Source organism: Hoplias malabaricus, chromosome 12 (assembly GCF_029633855.1).
Source record: "Hoplias malabaricus isolate fHopMal1 chromosome 12, fHopMal1.hap1, whole genome shotgun sequence".
NCBI classification, from domain to species: domain Eukaryota; kingdom Metazoa; phylum Chordata; class Actinopteri; order Characiformes; family Erythrinidae; genus Hoplias; species Hoplias malabaricus.
In genome coordinates, this window is record NC_089811.1 from 6,511,554 (window position 1) to 6,539,379 (window position 27,826).

The 27,826-nt window shown below is 39.5% G+C and overlaps 2 protein-coding genes across 3 annotated transcripts; one reads left to right on the top strand and one right to left on the bottom strand.

Moving 5' to 3' along the window:
* Nucleotides 1-94: 94 nt before the first annotated feature.
* slc40a1 (solute carrier family 40 member 1) lies at nucleotides 95-9,389 on the top strand. The gene is made up of 8 exons (XM_066641168.1): nucleotides 95-426; nucleotides 564-631; nucleotides 1,445-1,604; nucleotides 1,709-1,824; nucleotides 3,075-3,201; nucleotides 3,591-3,839; nucleotides 4,153-4,794; nucleotides 6,263-9,389. The coding sequence occupies exons 1-8, from the start codon at nucleotides 393-395 to the stop codon at nucleotides 6,574-6,576; spliced, it is 1,710 nt and encodes a 569-aa protein (XP_066497265.1). The 5' UTR covers nucleotides 95-392; the 3' UTR covers nucleotides 6,577-9,389.
* Nucleotides 9,390-11,385: 1,996 nt separating this feature from the next.
* Nucleotides 11,386-27,511, bottom strand: wdr75 (WD repeat domain 75). Of its 2 annotated transcripts, XR_010804659.1 has the most exons (22): nucleotides 27,363-27,511; nucleotides 26,326-26,455; nucleotides 25,207-25,272; nucleotides 25,019-25,118; nucleotides 24,705-24,829; nucleotides 24,452-24,522; nucleotides 24,112-24,228; nucleotides 23,772-23,860; nucleotides 23,494-23,652; nucleotides 23,199-23,258; nucleotides 22,989-23,101; nucleotides 21,485-21,660; nucleotides 21,000-21,151; nucleotides 20,228-20,408; nucleotides 18,980-19,074; nucleotides 18,561-18,656; nucleotides 15,964-16,133; nucleotides 15,360-15,419; nucleotides 15,089-15,232; nucleotides 13,718-13,809; nucleotides 11,749-12,404; nucleotides 11,386-11,695 (listed from the first exon to the last, which is right to left on the bottom strand). XR_010804659.1 is itself a non-coding variant. In XM_066686504.1 (21 exons), the coding sequence occupies exons 1-21, from the start codon at nucleotides 27,446-27,448 to the stop codon at nucleotides 12,194-12,196; spliced, it is 2,493 nt and encodes an 830-aa protein (XP_066542601.1). In that variant the 5' UTR covers nucleotides 27,449-27,511; the 3' UTR covers nucleotides 11,386-12,193. The 2 variants fall into 2 exon arrangements, 1 of the variants encoding a protein (XP_066542601.1); XM_066686504.1 differs by having other exon boundaries at nucleotides 11,386-12,404.
* Nucleotides 27,512-27,826: the final 315 nt, after the last annotated feature.

Consider the following 27,826-nt stretch of genomic DNA (forward strand, 5'->3'; position numbering starts at 1 on the left):
GTGGGAGGTAAGGGTACAGAGTGAAGGGGGAGGGGAAGCTCGATGCGCATGCGCAGACTAAGGCTTGCGTTCTTAAACGCTGAGAGCTGCTCGAAGCGAGCAGACGCTGCTGAGCGCAGTGGAGAAATATATCTCGTAGATTTTTTTTTTATCTTTCAAAACAACAACCCTTCACAGGGGAATATTTCTTTCCAACTTCAGCTACAGTGATAGCTAAGTTTGGAGAGGAGAGAAAAGAATTTTTCGTTTTGCTTCGTAGGAAATATCTTTTGTTTTTACTGTTGAATTATTTGTGTTCAGGGGGATATTTTTTTCACACGAAGGAATAAACACAACAAAGTGCAGTTTTATACTGGACATTAACATACGTTTAAATACAGCAAACTGTCGATATGGAAAACGCAAACAACAAGAAACGGTGTTGTGGTGAGTTTTCTTTGAATTATAGACGTTTGCTTATATTTTAAAAAATATTTTTAATAATTAAATAGGCCTCGGGACACTACAGAATGTTAAAAAAAGTATTTTGTATTCATTGTATTAAAGTGTGTATTCTTTTCCAGAATCTATTCAAGACTTTTTTAAGTCTGCAAAATTCCTTATCTACCTTGGACATGCCCTGTCAACCTGGGTAAGCCTGACTTATTCATTTAAATATAGATAGACAGACATTCATATGCTTGTCCATCTTGACCAGTTTGAACATGTTGTCAAATGGAGTTCTCCAAATGACCCTAAAAATATTCTATTAATGTTACAATGACCAGAATCCAAAGCATATCATCTTAAAAACTGTCTATACCCAGTAAACAAGGAACGTCCCTGGACGTTCAAAATAGGTCTAGAAGTAGTCTGTCCGTCAATGACATATTTTAAACGTCAGTGGACGTCCAAAACGCGTTTTATACAAGTAATTTATTTCGGGACCAATCAATAACGTCAATGGACGTCCAAAATACGTCTAATAGTAGTCTTTTCAATGTCTGTGTTTGGACATTTCGTTTTCAACCTTAAGAGAACGTTGATTAGACGGCAGTCATTACGTTATTTCAACGTTGAATCAACGGCTAATTGTTTACTGGGATAATGCATCAAAGTCGAACCTATAATGTGGATCCTGGTCTAATTCCAGCATTCTTTAACCTATATTTCATATACATATCTGCCGGTGAAATGTAGCATTACATAGTTTTAAACTTTAAAAAGTATCAACTCGTTTAAAGTTAACACACATTCCCATAAACACTGGGCTGAATATTTAATCAAATATCGTTTAAAGCATTTCTATCTAGTCTAAAATCTGTCCAATTATGAACATTAAAGATAAACTGTGGTGTCTGATGCTATTTATATGGTTTTGGCACCATCCCTTATGTTTGTGAAGCCAAACCAATTTCGAATTATTGTTGCTGTCCTATGCACTCACCTTCCTCCTGTTTTACAGGGAGACCGTATGTGGAACTTTGCCGTGGCCGTGTTTCTGGTTGAGTTGTATGGTAATAGTCTTCTCCTGACGGCCGTGTATGGCCTGGTGGTTGCCGGCTCGGTCCTGTTACTGGGCGCCATCATAGGGGACTGGGTGGACAAAAACCCACGACTCAAAGGTAAAAATCTGACCCTTTCCTCAATTCCACATGTGTTGACTGGCTGTGATGTAAATAATAAGAATAGAAAACCTAAACATTTTTTCCATTTCTTTTCATGTCAGTGGCCCAGACCTCCCTTCTCGTCCAGAACCTTTCAGTTATTCTGTGTGGCGTCCTTCTGATGGTGGTTTTTCAGTATAAAGAACAGCTCACCGTCCTCTACAGTGGATGGTTGCTTGTGAGTATTTATTTGTAGTGGTAGTAATTGTGGTGCTTCTATAGTCAATACAATAAGAGTGTGTTTTTGCACAGGTTGTTTTTGATCAGTACTTTTCTTGCTGAAGATCTCATGAAGACTAAATCTATAAAATATGGAAAAGACCCAGTGAAAACCATAATTTGTACACATCAGTGCTGTCTTAATATGTATTATAATTGATTTAAACCTTTAAAAGACCTGCTTATTGCCCAGTTTTGGATAAACAAAAAGCTTTGACCTGTCAAAATAGCAGAATGGTAGTATTTGGTTAAAAGTTTGTAAAGGAATAAATAATACAGGGTTTGCTAACAATTTAAGCATGCAGCTAACAATTAAAGCATCAAGAGGTTATTTGTAATTATCATGGCTCTATGTACGACCACTGTATTTACTAAAGAACCTTTGGAGGACTCTGTTTTAGTGGTAATTACATGGTAACTCCTTTGACTTGTGTAACATATGTAATGGGAAACAAGGGTTAAAATGACATTTCAGCTAAAATCAAGTTTTGTTTACATGCATTGAGCTACAATAGTGTTAAAGGAAATCAGAATTATAATTACAGTTTGAAGGTGCTCATGTGTCTGAAATGGCCCCTGACTGCGCTGTCAGCAGGACTCTCGGGTGTAAAAAAGATGAGCCAGTATTAGCCCCTCAGGCCTGTGCTCCGGTGTGGCTAACTTGTAACTTGACAACACCAGCATGGCCACGTTTCTCAGTATCACAGTTAGTGGGGTAATGGAAGACCCATATAGCAAACAGTGTACTGTAAGCTTTGTTGTTGTTTTTGTTCTGGACTGTACCAGGAAGGTGTGCAAGCATTCATCCCTGTAAATAGCGTATTGCTGCCACATAACATCATAACCACATTCTGACACTACTATTAGCTGTAGTAATAGTAGTAGTAGGTAAATGTGTATTACCCTTTTCAGATTTCAATTTCACATAAGCTGCATGCTAAAATCGTGTTGAAATAATAATAACATAATTAACAAATCAGTATAATCAAATCCTTTCATTTAATTAACATGTGAAAAAAGCTGTTTTTTACTGAATTCAAAGTCATTTCGGGCATTTAAATTGTTTCATTTGACCCTTTTAAAGGGCAGCGGAGCTAAAATTATGAACAAAAATGACTCAAACACATATGCAAGTTGTGTATGCGTGCATTGTTTTATACAGTGTATATGCAGCATGTTTTCATAAGAGCTCTATTGTTTTTCTGACAGACATTCTGCTACATTCTGGTCATCACCATTGCCAACATTGCAAACTTGGCCAGCACTGCAATGTCTATCACCATTCAGCGGGACTGGGTAGTTGTGGTGGCTGGAGATGACCGGAGTCGTTTGGCAGGTCAGGTTTTAGGAGGTTTTTCGTTGATGACACTAGATAAACCCCTGACAAAATGCAAACTGTTAACTTTGCACTCTGATTATGATTGACCAGTTTACAGCTCATCATTTCCTCCAGCTGATATAACTCTTGAACTGCAACAAAAACAACATTTCCTGTTATTTAATTCACTGGAAAGCTGGAACAGGACTTTAAGTGAACTCCCTGGTGTTCTGATACAGGTCTTATTGCCCTCAGAACCATTAACAGGTCTCAGATGAACCCAGTAACCTTGAGGAAATGCAGTTGCCATGGGATTGTATAGGGCCATAGGCAAATGTTCATTGACACACATAGGCGTGACAACGTAAAGGTAATTTTCTTATTATTCTCCCTTTTATTTGTTTTAGACATGAACGCAACTGTGAGGATAATTGATCAGCTGACCAACATTCTGGCTCCAATGCTTGTGGGACAGATCATGGCCTTTGGTTCCCATTTCATGGGATGTGGTTTCATCTCTGGCTGGAATCTCTGCTCCATGTGCTTGGAGTACTTCCTTCTCTGGAAGGTCTACCAGAAGACCCCAGCGCTTGCTATCAAAGCTGGTCAGAAAGACATGAGTAAACAGGAATTGAAGCACCTCAACATTCAGAAAGGTTTCCTTATTCTTCTATTGTTTTTACAATGCTGTTATTTTTGGCAAGATAACACCTAGTATTATGAAACACACTCATAATGACTCTGCAGATTTGTTTTCCTCTGTGGGTTTCTAACACTTTCTCAGAGATGTGAAGGGAACTCTCTTGTTACTTGTACTGTTTACATTCAGGGGAACTTACTCATTAGCCTGAACAGGTCCCTCGTTGCTATTTATAGTATTTATTAGAAAATGGAAAGTTGATCACCTGATGCTCGATTTGTCTTAAACATATTCCATGTTTTTCTGTGTGTGTTTCTTAACTTTCTCAGAACTGGAGAATGGAGATGGCCCAGCTGAAGGATCTCAACTGATGAATGAATCTGCTGTGGTGAAGTCTGATGAAGAGAAGACTTCAGGTTCCTGCTACCAGATGGCTGAACCTCTGCGCACTTTCCGGGATGGCTGGGTGGCCTACTATAACCAGTCCGTTTTCTTTGCTGGAATGTCCCTGGCCTTCCTGTACATGACAGTCCTGGGCTTTGACTGCATCACCACGGGTTACGCCTACACTCAAGGCCTGAACGGCTCCATTCTCAGCCTGCTAATGGGTGCCTCTGCTGTATCTGGGATCTGTGGAACGGTGGCGTTCACCTGGGTGCGGAAGAAGTGTGGCTTGATCCGTACAGGCTTCATCTCTGGAATGGCTCAGCTGTCCTGCCTTATGCTCTGTGTGGTGTCTGTCTTTGCTCCCGGAAGCCCATTCGACCTCAGCGTCTCTCCCTTCCAGAGCATGGTCAGCCATCTGCTGGGCGACAATGCCCTGCCTGAAGCCCCAACCATGACCACCGTGGTCACCACCGAAGCCCAGGGTCTTCGCAACATCTCCACCATGCACTCCGAAGAAGTCCCGCACATCGAGTCCTACATGTCTGTCAGTCTACTTTTTGCTGGCGTAATTGCTGCTAGAGTTGGTAAGTAGACATTCTGTAAATAGTCATCTTACCTTGCTCTTACTATATCCTTCAACCCATTTTTGTATCTGCAGTTTACGCTTTTATTTACAATATCAGAAATCCTCTAATCGAGGCTATCTGGCACAGACAACGTATTGCAGTTTGAGTCAAATATTTAAAAGTTCCACAAGATAACACAGTTCCCTGTGGTTTAAATGAAACTTTGACCTGCTTTGGTCAAAATATCACCTAGATTAAACAACCCAGTGTGGCATGGTGGCGCGGGTAAGGTCGCTGTCACACAGTTCCAGAGTTATGGGGTTGTGGATTCAAGCCCCACTCTGGGTTACTGTCTTTGAAGTGTTTGGTGTGTTCTACTGGTGTTCCCGTGGGTTACCTCCGGGTGCCCCGGGTTTCTCCCCCAGTCCAAAAACACACATTGGTAGGTGGATTGGTGACTCGAAAGTGTCCATAGGTGAGTGTGTGAGTGAATGTGTGAGTGAGTGTGTGTCACCCTATGAAGGACTAGCGCCCCCTCCAGGGTGTGTTCCCACCTTGCAACCAGTGATTATAGGTAGGTTCCATACCCACTGCAACCCTGAACAGGATAAGCGGTTACAGACAATGAATGAATGAAACAGCCCAACACTATTCTTGACCTGTAGTATGGCTGGTTTCAATGCCTGTTTCTTTAAAAGAGAGTTAGCCACAGTTCAGTTCCCCATGAGAGCCCACGAGTGAGGAGCAAGGAACAAGCTCTGGCTTTTAGCCATACTCATTTGGCTACTTTTTTCCCCGTTCCCAGTTTCTCTGTAATCATGAATTAATACTGTTATTTGGCCAGTTTTACTCTGAATAACCTTGTATTTATGCTCTCATGTTAACGCTGATCCAGTGCAGTGAATGTAGAGACACAAACGAGGAGGGGGGACGGTTTGGAAGTGCTTGTACGCTACATAAGATGCAGCACAAATCCAGAACTGCTCATTTTATCCCATGTTTTCTGTTATAGGCAGATTGCAAATCACTGTAAATGAGTTATGGAACTGACATCTAAGAACCAATGTCAGTCAGCCAGTTTGTCGAATAAAAAAATAAAAAAAGAATAAAAAAACGTTATTATGACAAAACTGGATTTAGGCAAGACATTAAATGAAAGCTCTACATTCTATTAAATGTTTGCTAAAGTATGATCATAGCTCTTCTAAGTCCGATTTAGGCACAAATCATGTCTTGTCTGATTGCTGCCTTTAGTGTACCAAAAAATTATATTTTTCCGACAGATTACCATATTTTATGCACGTCTTTATCTTAATCACTGTATTATGGTTTGTAAAAAGCAGTAGTTAGGAATCAGTTTGACATCAAAGCTGTAAAAGTCAACCTTTGATTCCACTTGGTCGTCATGTCACCTTGCTGATGTGTTTATGTGGCGGAATAGAACTGCATGACACTCGGTGACTCATTTCTTTATGTGCTTTTTTAGGTCTTTGGTCCTTTGACTTGACCGTGACCCAACTTATCCAAGAGAATGTGGCTGAGGCTGAGAGAGGTGTGATCAACGGCGTCCAGAACTCCATGAATTACCTCCTTGACCTCCTGCACTTTGTCATGGTCATCCTGGCGCCTAACCCAGAAGCCTTCGGCTTGCTGGTCATCATCTCCGTCTCCTTTGTCGCCATGGGCCACATGATGTACTTCAGGTTTGCCTTTAAGAATCTCAGGAGTCGGCTGTTCCTGTGCTGTTCACCTGAGCAGAAAATGGATACAGACCCTCCCTCACTTGCTCTGTCTGTGTAAGCCATTAAAGAGATGCTACCCCATGCAATTATATAATATGTGTATTACTCTCTTACTCAGAGAAACCACGCAAGGGACATATATTCTACTAACATGCTTGCTGAACCCATATATACAGCCTAGAATTTATTAGTTATAAGCTACTTTAGCCAAGCAGTACCGTCTCGTTCATTCTGCATAGGCCTGATAAGCTTTTAGTTCGGATTGGAGGCCAAAAAAAACATAAAAAAAGGATGTCCTCTCTACACAAGCTTGTGTTTTATTTGCATACTTTGGGTACAGTTTCCTGGGAATGGATTAAGCCTAGTTCTGGACTATATTGATTCAGAAAGTAGTTTTGTCCAGGAGTAGGATTAATTTATATCTGGGAAAACAGCCATTTATTTTAGATGCTGCAGAAAGGATGCAAAAAAAACCAAAAAAAAAAACCACACAGACACATAACTGCCTTCAGTCATTAGTTGTCCAGTATGTCTGGTTGCTGTACCGTATTTACTTTTACAGTCAATTGGGCTGCTGTACTATGTTGCATGTTACCTGTGTACTTCACACACAGGGATATTTATTCGATGTTTTTGCTTGATTGTATGTTTATAGGTAATGCATGCTTAAATATATAGTTTCAGCAGTGTAAAATATAGTATATAGACTTTAGCAGTGTATGGTTGTAAGTTTTAGCTTTGTTTCCTAAGGGGTAATGTCTCTTTTATAAGGCGAATGGAAGTTACTCATTCAGGAATATTATATCTATAGTAAAAATTGTGTATGTCAGGTTTGGTGGTGCTAATATATTATTGCAAAAGCTATGCACTCATACATACCATTTTATACACATATCCAAAGTGGAATTTATCCTTCAGTAGGAGCAAGTGAGGGAATAACAATCGTTTATCTGCCTTTAAACATTCCAGACATTATGAGTGCCGTTTCTGTTGATGCAAGGCCCTGTTGCACATAGAATTTCACAACTCCTCAAAGGCAACTTATCTTCAAGCCCTTCTTCTATAGTTCATTTTTTGATTTTGTTTATGATTCTAGATGATTATATGGTTTTCTTCCAAATAAGATTGTTACACAAGCACTTTAGATGATTTAGAGTTTTCATTGTTGCATAAACAATGCATCTGCAGGCCTTCCAGGTTGTCCTTAAATACATTTTTCATTTGTAGGACTAATTTTCCTTTTTCATCTACTCACACAAACAATAAGAGAGTTTAAGGGGAAATACACCATTTATTTTTTATTTCTGCATAATTAATTCATTAGCATTTGAAAAAGTGATTCTGAGGTGTTCAATGCTAATGCGATGCTAATGCTAATTGGCGTTTTTTACATTTCATGTCAAATCTTTGTCTTACTGGAATTCTGTGAAGCTGCTTTGTGACAACATCAGTTGTAAAAAGCGCTATACAAATAAATTTGATTTGAATCCATTATTTTAGAGGAACTAATTGTTGTGATAGATAAAGTAAGTAGTTAATTATCATTTGTTTTGATTACACTGCATAATATCATATTTTGTTAAAACAATTTGGGATTTTATATCCTAATGATAAATCATAGCCAAAGAAATCTTTCGTAGAAACTATTTTACCATCTTAATTACATTTTAAAACCCAGTTCACTCATGGTTTTGGATAGTAAAGCTGTCAGTGTAGACTTTGCGACTATTGCACTACTGTAAAGAAAGGTTCTACACAATACGTACTTTTTATTAAGGACAAAATACAAATTATACAGAAATAAAAAGGTGGAATTTGCCCTTGATGCTAGTGGTTCTTGCCGTGTTCAGATTTACACCTTCCTTGCCTGAAATGTGTGGCTGCTTGGAAAACCACACCGCTTGTATGGCACCCAAAGACTTATTCAGTGTTTCCACAGGGCAGATTCAGCAGATTTGCCGGTCCAGAATATGTCTGAGTACAAAGTAAACACTGCTGCTTGTTTTAGCTCATGTTTGGTGCTAGGCATTGGCATACAACCAGTGAAACCAGAAAGTGAACACTTGGTCTCAGTGAAATTAGCTCCTCTGTTGGAAACCACAGCTGACCTGTGTGTGTGAAGAATTTTGTTGTAGTTGTATAATAGTTGTATAACACAGTCTGGAGAGCAGCATGGGTTAGCCATATGTAGGGAACAGGGAGGGCATTATTCTCCCGTTTGAGGTAGAATGCTGAGTCAGCGTTGCAGCTTTGAACTGCTTTCTTGGGTTTCGTTTGGTCTTTATATAAACGCAGGTGTCATGACCCATGGTTGATCTCCAGCGTTGCGGTTTGCCCCAAAAACGTTAAGTAAAGCACATTTTCAGCAACTGGGCACTGAGCACTTGAGCTCTTCTTGTGAGATTTTTTTCAGGGCTCTTGCATTAAACTTTCAGAATTCTCTCTTCTTTTCAAACGTGGCAATTTACTTCATGAATGTTTGTGAAAATTATTTGTTCCATTGTCTAATGTTGTCGTCTAATGTTTGAATACTTCTTGTATATCTGTAAAGGTTTTTTTTTTATTATTATTATTATTATTATAGTGTTTAGTGTCTGTTTGAAATTAAAAGCTTCTTGGATTTGCTTTTCCTCCCAATTGTATAAACTCTTAGTGTTAAACATGTATCACTTTTATATGCTGCAAAATGTGACAAACCCTAAATGCAAATACACTTAATCAGGAATATTGTTTCTGGAGCAGGTTTGGCTCCTTAATCTGTTTTGCACACAAATGACCATATGTTGAACACTCCTTGTCGATGGAGGGAGAGAAAGCTGTCCTGGAGCTGGATTGCACGTGCTCGCTTTAAATTGAAATAAAGAAACATTTATCCACATGCCGTGTCTGGGTGGTTTTTGCAGGAGAACAATAACAGGAGTCGTTCTAAAAGAGTTAAGAGCCAAAGCAGGAGAAGCTCCTTGGCCTTGTCCCAGCGGTCGCTGTGTGGGGTCACATTCCTGTGCTGGTTGTTTCTGTGAAGTATTTTACAGATTGGCTTCATTAATAGACAGGATTTAATCTGTGCCAATGGATTAAGCCATTGAGGCATAGAGAGACCTGGGTGTTAACCAGCCATTCTATGGCTAAGTTTCTGTGCACAGGAAAGGGACTAAATTTAATCTTGGAGACCAAAGTTCAGTGCTTGTGCTGATGGGGGAAAAAAACAATTATACAAAGTATTTTAAATATGTGAAGAACCATCACCATTAGCACTATATTTTAGTCTTGAGAACCAAAGTAAAATCAATACACTGCCTTGCACAGAGATGGCATTGGACGAAGAAAGCACAGACTGACCATACATCAACAGGATGTCAACACAATGACCTCTGAAAGTTCACACTCAAATTTCACAGTTCTCACCAAGCTTTAAAAGGAACACCAGCAGCAAAGCATTTCCTTCATTCAGGTCTCCTGTAGGTCTTACAAATTCCATAAAGGAAGTGCTGGCACATGAGATGAGCTTGCAGCAAGGTCAAGGTCCAGTCACATGAACCTGAGCTTGAGATAAATATGGGTTAGAGATAAGACAGAACCTTATGTTTCCGTTACGTTTATGACAGAGAAAGTGGAAATTAATGTATGTATCCAGCCATAAAACCTGTCACATCAATTAACACTACAGCTCAGGAAACCTCATATTAATAATGCTATGAGAATTAGATTAACATATAAGAGCCTCGTCTACACAAGTCAGCCATAATACTGAAACAACCTTTTTTTCTACAATCATTGCCCGTTTTATCAGTTCCACTGACATGGGTGCACTTTGCAGTTCTAATTACAGTCTGTAGTCCATCTGTTCCTGTGCATGCTTTATTAGCAAACTTTCACCTTGTTCTCCAAAGGCCAGGAACCTCCCAGCACAAGTATAATGTGTGGTGGATCATTCGCAGCGACACTGATGTGTTGGTGTGTGTTACATTTGTAGGAATGGATTAGACACATCAGTGCACCTACAGTTGGAGAGCCCATTTATTGCTGCACAGTTTGTTAGTCATCATCTCTTCCTTCAACAGTTGTCACAGGAAAGTGCCCACAGGAATGCTGTCGGATGAATATGGTTTACGGTTAAGTTTTTAAATGCACGGTGAATGTGGAAACGACATGATTGTTTTATTACGGTGTCTGATTGATGTGCACTTAAAACAGTAACAATGGTTAAAGGGATAGAAATGAACGTTCCAGGGACATAGGTTAAGGCAGGATGATGGATCCCTCAACTGGATCAAAGCCCAAACTTGGCCAAATTAGTTTTCTCAAGCTCTCATTGAAACAGTTAGAATGAGAATCATGTGGAATCTAGGTCACTGCCTGCATTGACTTTTTTTTCCTGAGTTCACAGATGGTTCAAGATGAACTCAGTGCTCTCTTGAGGGGGCATCTAACAGAGAAGTGCACTGCTTGGGGCAGAATCCCAGAGGCACTGGTTCTTCAGGCCTTCACAAGTTGGAATCAGTGAGTTTCATAAGGAACTGTCTGTCATTGGACAAAAAAAAAAAAAGAAAGTGACAGAGCAAACTCCCTTGCAATGAAACCTTCAAACCATAAAGATGGGAAGAGCATGGCGGAAGGCACGTATTTTATACGACCAAAGGCCTGGACCCACTTAAGACTTTGCAAAGATCTGCTTGACCTTTGAACTTTGAGCCTGAACCTGAGAAGAATAAAGCTGAGAGAGAAGTACCTTATAAACCCACTTCTCTTTTCTCCCTTTGTGTAGCGTTCACACGTGAGCGACAAACAGGATTTTAGAGAAATGTTTTCGCAATAACAAACAGCACATTTTTTTTTGTTGAAAAAAATTCTTTATAAATTACTGCTGACACGTTTGGTTTTCTCACAAAGCCATTAAATTTGAGTTACAAATGTTACAGCTTATATAAGCCCTAGAGATCCCTTCTTACTCATCCTGTCTCCAGATATTTTGAAACATCAATGAATAGACAGATTGCTGCAATCCACATAATTCAAACAACATTACTAGCAATCCACTCATTTAGGTGGAGTGCAGTTAAGTCGGAAAGGATTAATGTTATAGTTTCTAGGCGGTAACTAGGTGGTTAAAAACAGGAGTTCTAATAGAGAATACAACTGAACCTGGACCTCGTACACTGTTTGTGTAATTGACACAGCTCCCGCGTTTCTTACAAGTACATCCGTCACATTAATTACATTATTGACATACCAAATATTATATGATCAGTTATTCAATAATTTCTGCTGACCTCAATATCATCCGTGGTTTTTACTGGTGTGTGTTTGTTTACATGAGAATTAACGCCAAGTATTTTGTACTCAGGTTTTCTCTAGTCTCCCTCTTCTGAAGCAGTTGTCAATATATGGCCATGGTGACAGCCCTAATTGTACGTTTTACATTAAATGTTGGAACATTGGTGTAAGAATCTGATTGCTTTCAGTGAGTATCATCAGTTCAGAGACTTACCTTTTTATTGTATTTCAGCTGTGGCTTTAACATGTGAAAGCCTTCGTTTATTTATATAAAAACTACATTACAAGGTACAGTACATTCCAGCATTTTTCTTTCCTTATGGTTGGATCATATTATTTTAATATCATTGGAACTGTGGGGATGTGTGAGTGTGTGCGCGTACGCTTTGTCAGGGTCATGGCTATGAGGCCAGTTTTGTGACCCAGCTGAAATCAGTCTTTCTCACTTTTCTCAGTTCTTTTTCCTCAGCTTTGGAGAGCTGCGGTGGCGCCTCTTCCACCGAGCCCTGTGTTCGGACTTCTGCCTCCTGACTGTCATGCATTTCCATTTCCTCCTCGGAATCTTCTTCCTCTTTCTCACTCTCATCCTGTTCTGTGGGTTCTTTCTCTTCTCTAGCGAAAATGTGACAAATGAAAAATAAAACTGAAGTACACAAAGCAAATTCCTGGGCATAATTCAACAAACCAACGGGTAAAATATTTTGTGGTCATTCAGGCCATGGACCCACGTATCCGCGAACCTCCCATAGAACACAATAGGCACGGCTCATGACGTCTTGTTATGTTGGATCGGTGACGTCTCGTTACGTTGTTACAGCCGGTTTGTGGTCAAACACACAAGCCACAGACTGGAAAATGATTTTAAAGTGTATCGGTCCAGTCTGGACGATATCTGATAAGTGAGGCACGTCTATAAAAGGCCCATCTCTAAACAAACCTCCATTACCATTTAAAAGGCTTATGACAACAACTGTCAGTTCACACTAGATATAAACACTTTATAAACATTTACAGAAATTTATGAATGTTGATATCAACTGCTATGAGCGCCTTATATAAGGTTCATGGGTCCCCAATAAATGATAACCTACACATTTTTTCATACATGTTTAGTTTTAAAAAAGATAAAGTCCAATAGGGAACAAAACAAATCAGCAGATAGCAGCAAGAAAGGATCGATCTGAGAACACCTTTTCCACTCATGGAAATTAACCAGCTCTCTGAAATATGCAACCGTGATTGACCTTCTATGAGGAGATGCCACTAACGCAACATTTTGAGAAGAATTGCAGTCCAAAGCTAAAAAGAAAAAGATCCCCCACCAGATAAGAAACATGACCTAATGACAGTAAAACAGCCTCCTACAGGAACACATTCAATCAAAACACAGAAGACATGCCTTCCATAATGAATAAATGGTTTAAATTTAATATTTAATCATGCATTAAATTCAAATGAGATGGTCTGGTTAAAAAGCTCGAGTCGGTTTCCACAAGGCTTTTCGTGGCTCAGCAAAACATTACCAAGACCCTTAGACGTTCAAAATAAGGACATTAGAAGGAGAACTAAGAATTGTAGGGTGACCTTCAAAAGCGCCAATGATGAGAAATATTCCTTCTGCTTTTTAATATTTTTGACTACGCTTGGACAATTATGTAAACTGAAAATTAGCTTATGATTCAATTATTTATATCTCTTGTAATCATTATAATCATGCAATATTCCATTTTTTTTTGAAAGGATGAATTTGAATAGACATTTTATATCAGGTTTACTGAACTGCAGTTTTCGATTGATTAAAATACGTTAATTAAAAAAACCCTAAGCAAATAAACAAACCCCCTTTAATGCAGAAACTGGCATGATTCCTACATGAGAAGGGGTAATGTGTCAAACAATTACAACAGAATCACAAGCTTGCATACCTGCTCCTAGTGTTAGAGATGAGGAGAGAGTTCACAAACATGGAGCAGAGGAACGAGGCTGCAGGAAGGACATGAGCAGGAGTGTGCAGCAACTAAATTCATTGGGGGGGCACAAAACAAACAAAAATACATATAAATTGAAACAATTAAGAAATATCATATTAAACAATATATGATAATACAAAACCTCTAACCCATTCATGCCCATCCAATAAATACAATTTTAACATTTATTTTAAATTTGAATAAAAAATAATGTCATCTGACCTCTCACAACTAAAGATCTAAAGTGACATCAATAGACCAAAAAGTAGTATAGTGTATTAAAGGCTAAGCACCACTTAATGTTCACATTATTGTAGTTACTGACAGATATAAGTATGAATTAAAATGAAAATAGCAGCTTAATTGCTTTAAAACTGACAATTTTATTAAATTGACGGAAAAACCCGAGCTCGCTACGGAAATTCTTGAACGCAACCGTGACGTCACTGGTGGACAACAGCTGAACAACGCCGCGGTAAAACACCGTTATGACTGACTGTTATGACAGTATCTAGCTAAATAACCAACATTATTCATGACAATAGCCTAGCAATAAGATAAACTCAAATGTAGAGGTACCGTTATTCTTGTAAATGTGATCGAAGTCGAACTCGAATTCATCCGACACTATAAACCTCCGTAATGCAGCTACGTAGCCGAGTATAATCTGAGCCACCGAGTTTAGCGAGTCAAGCTAACGTTAACTAACACCAACTAAAACAGGCGAAGTGAGTGTCCTTACCCTGTTTACCTCCATGTTACAGAGGCTCTTGAACACCTTTCGTTGGTGTCCTTACATGCCCATATTGTTGGAAAAGCGCCAGTGAAATGAGCTACAGATAACGGAGTGAGCGGAGGGTCCTTTCCAAAGTGTCCGTTTAAAGTGGACAAATTTAGTCCATTTTCTGGATATTTTGGGATCTTTGGGCCATTTGTTCACAGATGTCCCACTGTACATTGAATGACTGCAGCCAAAAACAACACACCTTTTTGTCATTTTGCATTAAATTAAGTGCAGCTTCTAGAGTGTTGTCCACCATCTACGTCACAGGCAAGACGCCTATTAGAGTTTCCCAACACCGTTGGGGGGGGGGACCAACGGTCTTTTAAACCTTATTCCTTCAATTAGTAAGAAATAACATGTTTTCTGACTCTCAATAAACACAAGTTAGGAACTCAAATTCCACTGTATTTATTTGTTTGACACTTTCATATCGCTGGTGCTTAGCCTTTAAGAAATATTCCATATCCAAAAGTTTGAGGACACCATTTGTGTGCAATCCCCCCCTCCCTTCTTCCATTCTAAATATCATGAGTATCACTTACCTCTTTGACTGCTACTGATGGCTGTGGTGGTTGCACTCTGTCTGTCGCCTGATTGGTCACTGAGCTCTGCTTCTCCTCCTGCTGCCGGTGCTTTCCTAGCAGCAGGTGGAATGGTGTCATAGCAACACTGTCATGAACCAGAAGCTGTAATACAGAACATTTCCACAGACTGAAGTGATTCAGTTTTAAAAAGGTCCTACTGAGCTATTCAGAGAACCAGGTTTCATTAGAGGAGCAGAACGCAGACACGGTCCAGAAAACATTTACTGACCTGCTTCTTTGAGTTCATTATTTTTTCATCCTCTGCTTTGGTACTGAACGTCAATAACTCCTTAAAATAAGGGGGGGAAATATAAATAATATAAAACATATCAGGCCATACATGTAGACGGCAGAACAGACAGAGGCATAATGCTACAGTCCACATGCCTCAGAAAGAATAAAACAACATTTTCTTAATATTTTATTATTATGTCCCATCTACCATGAATAATTATCTGAACCGATTTGCTACATTTATGAGTTATGTGACATTATACGTCATGCTTTAATGTCAAGGACCACAAAGCATGGTGAGTTATGGTCATGAGAAGGAACAACACTCAAATAATACCTACTCAGTGGTGGTCCTGTAGGAGCCATGACCATAGAAAACGGTAAAAGGTGGCTAACAGATTATACAGAACAAGAGACGCCTTAATCTACACGTGGTGAATTACAAAGTGCACCGCTATGATCAGTTGAGCGGGTAAAATATGTAGAAATAACGTGGTGGCTTTAAGAGTTATCGTAGGTCAATATATGATTAACAAAAGTCAAAACAAAATTAGTCTATGTGTATTTTGCATGGTAATATGTAATCCTTAAACCTGTACCATTTGATCTGTGAGGAAGTAGAGACGAGATCTGTTCAACCACTGGAATTTCTCATCACAGCTGTCCAGAGGCTCATCCCTCGGAGCAAAGACGCAGCGCAGCACACTTCCCCCACATACGGCCTTCTGGGTAAACAGAGGTCGGGGCTCGCTGGGTCTGAAAACAAACACTGGGCAGAGTACAGAGGCTACATTAATAAAGATGAGCGTGAATGTTAATAAGTGTTATGTATTTGGATAAATTTGACAGGGCTTAATATAGTTGTCTTGAAGCAGCTCACCCTACTGTTCTAACATTAACTTTTTACTGATGTGAAACACCAAATTTACATAGATGCTTGGGTACTAACAGTGCTCTATTGTGGAGAATGTACAGGCTGCTAAACATGAACAAGTGAACTACAAGCTACTGTGGACCACACTGGCGCTATGCTTTAAAATAGAGATGGATAGGGTCATGCCTTTCTTAAAGGGACCGTCTACAATTGCAGTTCTCTCTGGTTTGTTTACGTCCAGAAGCTCTGTCTTTTAAAGACAAATTTAAAAACACCTTATGTTTGCTATTTATTGCTGCATCTCATACTATATTTGCTACCAAGCAGTGCCAAAACTTCTCATCCACTATGCGTCAAGATTTAGACGCCAGCAGTAGATTAGTTTTTAATCAATATGCCTAGCTTTTCTGTGCTTCTTATGTTAAACTTTTAATATATTTTAAGAGACAGGCTGTATATTGCCTCCTGGAATTTGCATAGCGCATGATTAGGAAAATTCAGGATTCAGAGAATCTAACCTAAGTTAATCTAAGTTAATTCATAAACAGAAGATTTATTCTTCACATTTTGTGACCATTCAGACACTTAAACATTCTGCCCTATTTATAGGTTTTATTTATGTAGGTTCTTAATTACTGACTGTATCCCAGCTGTTGCAGCCCAGTGTCAGCAGCAATAACAACATGGTGTTGGTAGTGTGCCTTGTGCTGGTAACCTCAAAAGGTTAAACAAACTATTCTCTGTATGAACATTTTTTGCATGTGGTTCCCAGTCCAAGAACAGCCCATTCAGCGTTTTTCCCCTTCTCCAACACAGCTGATTAAACTCTACTGAATCAATTCACTTTGGTAAGCCCTTCCTGAGTTTAAACAGGTGCAGAGAGACTGGAAAAACAGTATTTCACAGTGCTGGGAATTCTCAGTAACAACAGGCTTGGGAAATTATAATGAGAAAGACGTATATTAGTATATCGTCTCTGTTTGAAGACATTCTTGTATATACACTTCTGGTTTTCATTAATATTCATATAATACATTTATTTTAAAAAACAACAACTGTTCTTTACAACATTTATTGATAAGTAAACATAAATGGACCAAATATCCAAATTAATTTAGAACAAATTTGGGCTCCATTTAATGAATTCATTAAGATTTCTTGTAAAAAGTCGTCACCAAAAAGCAGGAAATAAAATATATTCCTGAATTACGCATCATATTTATATTTTAAAGGCTAAGCACCACTTAATGGACCTCCATGAATATTTCACATTATTGTAGTTACTGACATATATAAGTACGAATTAAAATGAAAATAGCAGTTTAATTTGCTTTAAAACTGACAATTTTATTAAATTGACGGAAAAACCCGAGCTCGCTACGGAAATTCTTGAACGCAACGGTGTGACGTCACTGATGGACAACAGCTGAACAATGGCGCGGTAAAACACCGTTATGACTGACTGTTATGACACTGTCTAGCTAAATAACCAACATTATTCATGACAATAGCCTAGCAATAAGCTAAACTCAAATTTAGAGGTACCGTTATTCTTGTAAATGTGATCGAAGTCCAACTCGAATTCATCCGACACTATAAACCTCCGTAATGCAGCTACGTAGCCGAGTATAATCTGAGACACCGAGTTTAGCGAGTCAAGCTAACGTTAACTAACACCAACTAAAACAGGCGAAGTGAGTGTCCTTACCCTGTTTACCTCCATGTTACAGAGGCTCTTGAACACCTTTCGTTGGTGTCCTTACATGCTCATATTGTTGGAAAAGCACCAGTGAAATGAGCTACAGATAACGGAGTGAGCAGATGGTCCTTTCCAAAGTGCCCGTTTAAAGTTGACAATTTTAGGGATCGTTGGGCCATTTGTGCACAGATGTCCCACTGTACATTGAATGATTGCAGCCAAAAACAAAACACCTTTTCGTCATTTTGCATTAAATTAAGTGCAACTTCTAGAGTTGTTCTCCACCATCTACGTCACAGGCAAGGGGACCAAAGGGGGCAAGGGGACCAACAGTCTTTTAAACCTTATTCCTTGAATTAGTAAGAAATGACATGTTTTCTGACTATCAATAAACACAAGTTAGGAACTCAAATTCCACTGTATTTATTTGTTTGACATTTTCATATCGCTGGTGCTTAGCCTTTAAAACAGAATCTCTGAAGCAGCGAGGCCACTAGGTGTCAGTTTAAATGTTAGAAGTATTGATGATGACTGATTGCACATGTAAGGTTTTGTCTGACAATGATAAAACCCATCATTGAAAGGAAAAAATAAAACTGACTACATAAACATTATATACTTACGATCAGTGCTTCCAGAGTGGGGGCTAAAGGCAACTATGTTTTCAGACAGAGGGTCTGACCGAAGCAGGCATACATTCAACGGAGTGCTCCATTCCACTGTGAAAAGATTTGTAAATAAATTGAGGCAATCAGTCAACAGTGATGCAAGAACACACAATAAAACAAATAAAAAATAAAAAAAACCCAGAACAACTTTGGCTTCACAAATATGTACTGGACTAAAGTTACTTTTTGTTGTGACAAGTGGTCAGCTACTGTATCGTGCACATAATACTGTAGTCTGTAAGAAACAGACCTGGATTTCCCAAAGGCTCTGTAAAGCTACGAATCACTGAAAAATGGTAGAGTGATCGATCACTGCACTTAGCACTCTACCAGATATACAGGTCTGAACAACATAATGCTTTCAAGAAACTGACATGAGCAGGTGAGAAGGTTCCAGCACTGGAGGTTATTGGTTCCGGTGGTGGTAAGCAGGTACTTGGAGCAGCTCTGTCGGCCAAAACAAAGGTCTCTGAAAGATCAAAGAATCAGTGGTTAGTCTCCCTGATCCATCACGCCTCAGCCCTCCCTGAAGAACCAGGCACACTACCCGGACATATTTCACCAGATTAGCATGGCAGGCAGCAATACGGTTTTCAAACACTTTCTCCAACATCAAACAATGAATTCCATATAATACCCGCAGTGTCAGCCTCGAAAAGCTTAAACAATCCATGCATTGTGCAAAGTAGCAATTCTGGTGCATTAACAACCCTATTTCATCATGTATTCTTGACATGAGAACAGTTCGAGAACCTGCAGACTAAAAAAATCCAATAAACCGCTTAAATGGCACAGAGTTTTGATCTTGTGCTCTCTCAAACTTGGAGTAACCAACAGTCTCTATTGCCAAATAAGCAACATACAGTTCAAGTGAGGTCAGAAGAATGTCTTTCCTTTCGGTTTTGAATAAATAAGGCTGGTATTTCAGTTACAAACCAGTCTGCTTATTACATTTTCACAAGTTTAATAACTGCAGCTATGTTCAAGTGCTCCAGTTTTGTGCCTTCCACACTGTCAGTGCTCACACTATTGCACAATCTGAGCACACTAAGGCATTCAGAAAATTCCACCCTTAAAGACCCAGGATTCTCCTGAAGCTGAGTACAAATGATCATAGGTGTGATGGAGAAATATTCAACTCATGGGACCTCAAAAGACCCATGTTACCAAATAAACTGATTCCAAGATAAAGTTTAGATATTACATCTTGTTCCTCATTTGTAAACTGTGTGCAACTCCTGCTTTACAAAACATCTCTGGTCTTGAGCCAGCTTTAGTAAGGATTTACCTCACCATTTGTCAACGAACAGCCAAAACATGTTTGCTTCTTTTTGATTTGTTCTGACGCTACAATGCTAATGTAATCATCAAGTAAATAAAACTGTATGCCTAAGTCCTCCCTTGCTTGTCTTAGCTTGCCTTGAGATGCTTAGTAACCTCCAATAGATATGCATATGTTATATCTTATGATGCATGACCCAGCCTTGAAACTTGATTGGAAAACAACAGAAACCAGTCAAACACAAGAGAGAGTCTTTGTAATCATGGGAAGTTGTGCAAGTTTGACTTTTGGCTAAACCACCAACAAGCAGATGCCAATAGGATAGAGCTGTAGGCCTCACCTGATGTGGCCAGGGGGTTGACACAGTGTAGTTAGGAGCCCCCAAGAATCAGAACTCCATATAGTCACCACCTCCTCGAAGCTTATGGCCAGAAGAGAGCCATCCCCGGAGAAAGCGCAGTTAGAAGGCTGCAGGCCATGGTAGCTGCCTACATAGTCACATGACCAGGAAGCCTGCTCTTCTACAGTCAAAACAAAACAAAAAAGAGAGGACGCTTCAGGCACAGTCCCAATTTTGAGAAAACACCACACCCGGCCACACTTCATTTACTTTTACTCCAAATAAATCCATCTGGTTGCAGTTATCTTTATTAGTGCTTTCATTGTTAATGTTTCCAATCGTACTGTAATCAAAATAAATCTGGAGACCATAGAGGGGCATTTGATATGAAGGGAAATTTAATCGTTGTTATGTTTGTTCTGAGAAGAATGGACTAAAGTGAAAACAAAGCTATGTCTTTGTGTCGCCATTGCTTTTTCCAAACCTTTAGCAGAATAACTTTTGGAATGGAATGCCCTACATTTTCTGGGGATAGGATGAGAGAGAGAGAGAGAGAGAGAGATCGGGAAAAAAAACCCTCAAGCTCAGTGATTGTAACCTTCTTATTCAAATAAGGATTTCAGGAAGATCTGTAAAGGGTGCAGTAACTCAGGTGTGGCGAGAGTGACACTGAACACCAGGTCTATAAATAACGACCTTTTGGAATGTTCACTGTAAAGCTGCTTGGAAAACACAGCTGTTTTCAAATGTTCTTCTGGAGGGTAGGACTCACTCTGTGTCTCTGGGTCTGCACCCAGCAGCCAGACTTTGAACTGGCCGTCTTTGGCTGTGGTCACCAACACGGTGGTGTCTGTGGAGGGGCTGAAGCACATGGATGTAATACTGTCATTGTGGGCAGCTTCTATGGTGGTGTTCAGCTCAAAGCTAAAAGAGGCACAGAGAACAACAGCAGAGTTCAGGACAAGATGGGGAAACTACAAAGTAACAATGAGTTTTGAAGTGACTAAGCAAAACAGATGGATTAGTTCCAAGATCTGTCCACCTTTAATAGCAGTTATGAAATACTTGTCCATACACCATCAGGCTTTACACACCGTGTTCAGACATGGCACCCAAATACACATTATTCTCAATTTCGTATGTAGGTTATTTCGATTTTAACACCATGAGATTACCATGGAATTCCATCTACATATAAATTCTTACAATAAACAATTAAAACAATTATTTCAGACAACCAAAACCCAACTGGAGTACCTTTGAGCTGTGTCATTGTAGCCCCAAAGTTTAAGAGAAAACTCAAGTTCTGGCGTGCTCTGGCCTTTCTCCTCCACTGTGGCCAGCCAACGGCTTCTGACATCCAGCGCTACCTTCTTCACCTCAAACTGATCTAGTCCTTCCTCATAGATGTACTCCTGCTGCACAATGTCCAGCTGTGGGAGGAAAGTACTCATGAAAATGTAACTATTCATTCAAGTTTTAAAATATTTGACTCGGTTAAATAGGAATAACACAACCATCAAATCGCCGTGGGTTTGATGCCCCAGTATTGAAAGTACTTGCATTTTATGTAACTAATGTATATACAACATAACAACATAGTTTGGCTACAAAATTATACAGAATTGTTGAAACCTTTACATTTTAGTATTTCCTTTGCTCCCACTTAACCAAAATGAACAAGCTATTCTCGAGTACAAATGAGCGTTTACGAGCACACTGTACTGGTGCCAGACGGGAGGCATTGCAGGATCTGCTCTGGTGCTAAAGGACCGATGTATTATCAATAAAAAAAATAAAAATAATAAAAAACAACGATATTTGCCCCAGGAGAGGGGCAATATTAGACTGTTTTATAAAAAAGGGCTACAACTCGTGATAGCATAACAACAAATGCTTACAGCATGTTACATTTTCCAGTGGACCCCCTGAACCCAACACACGTGTCCTTTCATACTTCCTCATGTAAAGAGCAGTAGCACATGATACATTTTAGAACATGATTTTTTTTTTTTTTTTTTTTTTTTTTGCTTTGATAAACTCTTGCAAAACACTTTGCGGTAAAAGTTTGATTTGTCTGAAAAGTGCTATATAAATAAAGTGATTAACCAATTTTAAATTAATACAACAATAGATTTACCTACAATTTTAAACTTGCTATAACAGGTTCATGTCAGACCAGTGGACCCAAGCATGATCGGTTCAATACTGGAGACTTTTTACTGCCAAAATTCAGTTGTCATTAGTTAGTTCAATGTTTTTTCTCTGAAATTAAATGGATTAATTGTGAGTCAACACCACGCTGCAGCATTGAGTCTTCAGAGAACATGCTGGAAGATGTTAGTCAAGTTTGATTGCATTCAACAAATATATATTGATTAAATGATCAAAAGGACACATCATAAAGAAGGTGTTTTTATGTTTGCTAGGTGTGCAAATATTTGTGGAATATCTCTGATATTTTTAAAGGACAGTGAAAGATATTTCAGAGCAGTTTCCAGTGGATAAAATTATTGCAAAACCTTTAAATAAGGCTGTGTTTCCAGAATGACTCCAGAGCTTTACTATTCCATAGATTAACATCCGGGGGCCAAACTTGGGCTTATAGGTAGATACTAAGAAATGTCTGAAGTTGAGTAGCTTCTCTTCATTCTTTACTTCTTTATTAATTTATAGTAAGATCAATCACCTATCAATCTATTCTGCTTATTGCAGCCTTAAGGTAAACCTGAATCATGATAACCTATCCCAAGTGTCTTACACTGTACAGCTGCTTATCTTGCTGCAGAGAGTAGAACTGAAGATGGCCAGGCCTTCCGTTCAGCACCAGAGCTTTGGTGCGTGAGTCGATCGTCAGATCTGTCCAAAGATTTCCTGGAAGGAAACAGACATCCCTAATAAGAGCTAAGGTTACAAGTATAGAATCTTTCAGCTGAGTCACAGTGAAGCAAGAAAAGTTGTAACTGCACACCTTTGACCAGGCCCTGGATCACGGCTGCCAGTTTAAGGCTGCAGTGAATGATGTTGATCTCTGTCAGGGATTAAAGAGAAAAGAAAAAGAGACACTCAGATTTTACACGGCATGCTGATACAACGATAAGAGCGTGTATTGGGTTTAAGTGGGGCACGATGATGGGCTGCTAAGCCTGCACAGGCTAGTCCTTTGTATTATGACAACAAAGCCCCACTCACTCCACTGTAGGTTCATGAAATACACACAAATCTGCACTGTTACAAAAAAGGTAGTGTTGTTCCAAGGCTCTTACTGTTGTCGGAGTGGCTTGTGCAATACATCTGTCCATCTGGAGACACACAGATGTGTGTGATTGCTCCACCCAGGCGAGGAAGGAATTCCTTTTTATTCACTTCCTCACAATGCCACTGGACAAGTACCGATTCTATGCCTCCACTCAGGAGGTGCATGCCTGCAGGAGTTAAAAAGGCAGATTTGGGAAAACCTCAACAAAACAAATACTCAGCAAAGGCAAGGATGTTTTTTTTTCTATTGTGGATAACAGCAAAGCCTGAAGTGGAAGTCCCTTACCTTCTGGAGTAAAACACAACATGCTTACAGCGTTGTGGTGCCAGTGCTGTGTGGAAAACGTGTACTCTTTTTCCTGATTGAAGTTTCTCCTGAGAAAGCCACAAAGAAACAAATTTTCGACAAGTTTTACATTTATTTTCCTAATTTAAATCTTTACAGTTATGCTGTGAATGCTATGAAAGGTAAATGTTAATTTAATTTAATCTCTCTCTCTGTTAACTATTGTGTTACTGACATATACACAAGTTTTGCAGTATTTGGACTGAAAACCAAGGCACAGAGATGATTACACATGTAAAGCTTAAGCAGAGTGATGGACATTCAGAATCAACTCATTCACCAGAGACGTATTTTTCCATCCATGTGTCCAGTAGCGATGCAGTCATCTTTAGGGTGGCACGCCACACAGGTAAAAGTGTTACTGCTCTTTTTCTTATTTTTGGCCTTTAGGGAAATCCTTCATTAAATAGAAAGGAGAATTAGACAGCACTACGCCACACACCTCTGAAAAAAAATACAATACACCTGTGTAAGTAGAAACCTTGGAGCGAAAGACAAAAGCACAGGTCCCCTGACAGAGGCATGTAAATAAGCACCATGACTGGGCATGTTACAGCATGCTCTTGACCTCATAGGATCTACTGAACTAACAGCTACATCATGGTTAGTGTGTGATTTACCGGTATGTCTCCTGCTTCCTGAAGAAATACACACAGAGCTGGTGGTTGCAAACACTGGCAATATATTCACCCTGTAAATGAATAGAACCTATTTAATAAATGATATTATAAATAATGGCATTACATAGTACAGTTAGAATAAGTAACATTCATTGTTCAATTCATTCACTCCCCTGAGCAAACATTATTTCACTCTAAACTAGACTTCTAGTTTGGCAGTTGGAGCCTAGATCTCAGTCCTAAAAGCACTTACCCCTCTGCCAAAAGCCGTAGATCGAGGGTTGGGGCTGACATCGCACAAAACAGCTGACACATCTTTCGCCTCCACTTCTTTTTCTGGTACTCTGGGAAGACTGAGCGCCACCAGCTGAAAACTCTCTGAAGACACACAGAATTAGAGACAATTTGAACCTGTTTTTGTGTTCTGTATTTCTGTGTGATAGACGTATAATATTGCTTTATGTTACTTTAACTTACTGTTCTTTTTATATTGACATGCTACAGTGCTTTATTTGAATCAGGATTCAGAAAACACAATAGTCACATCACAAAAGATCTAGTACTTACCACGATTATTGGAGCTAGCCATTGGAATAATAATAAAAACAACTCCAGCATGTTTCTCTGAGACATACATAGAGAATATGGGGTACCCAACAGTAAAGGTCTGGAGGAAAATGGAGATGACAAATTATAAAAAGACATTATATTCTAAAGATATTATAGAAGTACTGGCCATATGTCTCCTACCCTACCTTGATAAGGATGCCATCGATGAAGTCCCACAGTCTAACAGTGCCATCTGCTGAGCAAGAATAGACCTGTAGGCAGGAAGGGGAAACTGAGCCTTTGTTTCTTTTTTTTCATTCATTCATTTTCAGTAATGTATTTACCCTGATCAGAATCGCAACGGTTCCAGAGCCTACCCAGACATTTCCAGTGCAAGGTAGGAACACATACTGGATGGAGTCACAGTCCATTACACAGTCACAGTCAGTCACTCACTCACACCTATGGACACATTGGCATAGCCAATCTACCAGCATATCCTTTTTTTTGTTTGTTTGGACTGTGTGAGGAAACCATAGCTTCATCCTTTCCAAATACAGTGGAACCTCAATTTACGGACGCCTATACTAACGAACTTTCCAAGATACGAACCAGGCATTTGAATATTATTTGCCTCCACCAACGAACCACAACTCTAGAAACGAACCCGAGCCTCCTCCGAGCCGGTGGCTGGAAATGGCCACTGACCCCAATAGGCGAGTCTCCCAGCGCGCCCAGACTTGAGTGAACTTTTAAGATTAGCAAATTGTAGCTTTAGCAATTTAGCATTAGTGTAAATAGCAGACATCGATATTCGTGCTAAGTTAAACCGTATCTACGCTTCGTCTCCCCACATTCACCGCCTACTCTCCGTTATTCCCCCCACCCCCCGTCATGCAGCCAGTGCCTGTGTTACTCCTCCAGCCAGTCGTTTATTACTGTTTCCACTGTATTTCTCTTTTATTTTTAGTAACGCTACATGTATTTTTTTACTAATTTGAGAGTGTTGTAAACATATACCAGTGCAAAAAGGGTGACTTTCGGGGTGGGGCCTGGAACGCATTAATTGCTTTTCCATTATTTTAAATGGGGAAAATTGACTCGAGAAACTAACTTTTCCACTTACGAACCGGGTCACGGAACGGATCAAGTTCGTAAGTAGAGGTTCCACTGAATATGTTCTTTCTCCGTGTTGTATGGAAAATGTATCGTATCGCGGAGCAAAAACAGCAACCCCTATTGTATTGTTAAATTTGTGTATCGTTACACACCTACAGGGAACTGAACCCAGGTCTCCTCTGTGAGGGGGGAGTGTTCTTACCCACCTGAAGATGGTTGGCAGGATTCAAAGTGACACCAGTCACTTGGTCTTTGTGGCCCTCCAACACATGAAGACACTCCTCTGTGGTGGTGCTGAACACTTTCACTGAGTCCCCAGAAGCACACACCAGGAACCTTCAAAAACAGACTTACAGAATTAAAGTCTAGTATATATAGGCGTCATCTTACAACTGAGTCTTGTTAATGTTCATGCAACTTGCTCATGATATACCTTCAAGTGTATAAACAGCACAACAAGGACATGTCAACAAGGTTAAATTCTTGATTTTCACAAGACAAGTCTCTATGGTTTTGGCATAAAACATGTGGTTTAGTCTCCAAAGAAAATATTTATCAAGAGTAGAACAATATAAACAATTCACATACAAAGCTGTAGGGGCACTGTTTGCTGTGGGAAATAAACATTTATGATTTATTTATCTTGCAGACGTCAGGACACCTAGTTCCTATCAAAAATCTTTAAAACCCCATTACATATAAAACCACTCTGAACCACCCTTTGTTTACATCTCATTCAAATTACAAAAAAAGCTAGACTGAGACACCCATGGAACTTTATTCCCTTTCCAGTACAATTCTGAGGTCTACACTGGAAAGGGAATAAAGGCTCCTGCTCCCAAATTGTGCATCATATATTTAGCTAACAGATTCAGGAGATATTAAGTCACGTGCAAGCTCCTTTACTGAAGATACAATGAATGATGTGTGTACAGTAGCCAAGACTTATCATTATCTACCAGTGCACTACACAGGGAGCAAGGAGTAGTATGAGACACAGCCTGGTATATTCCTGTAGCTCGTATTAACACAGTGAAGTGTATACTAGGGAACATTGTAATGATTTAACAGTGTATCTATGATTCAAATAGAAATAAACGATCAACATTAAGGGTGTTTTTTTGTTTTTTAGCTGAGCACAGATCGGTAAACACACACAGCAGTAGGATCTCAGGGGCTGATAAGAAGTAAAGGTGTACAGTAGTGCGGTGTTTAAAGGTGAGTATTAATGCTCTCCTCATACCTGCAGTCTGATGTGATGACTGGAGTGGTAAAGTTGAGTTTATTCCCACCGCAGCGAACCACGCGGATCTCCCTCTCCTCCACCATGCTGCTGCCGCTGATCCTCTTCTTCTGCGACGGCGCTGAGAGAGCGCTACTGCCGCCTAAAGTCAAGAGAGGACACTACACCATAGATCAGCTAGCCTATAGTTTTATTCTTATCAGACTATTATATGATATGATAGGATATTATCTGATAGGATTTACCTCATTTAGAGTGTTTCTGCCATAGCCCAGTGAGCCCATTTTCACTATAGACCAATTAAAAGATACAGTGAACTGTAGTTCTGAGAGGAAACCATAAACAAGGTTTGAATGTACATTTCAATGTAGATGGACATTTTACATTGTACAATGGGGTGGGCGTTGTATACTTAGCTGGACCTATGTGTGCTTTTAGGTCCTTTACATCTTTATTTGCTACAC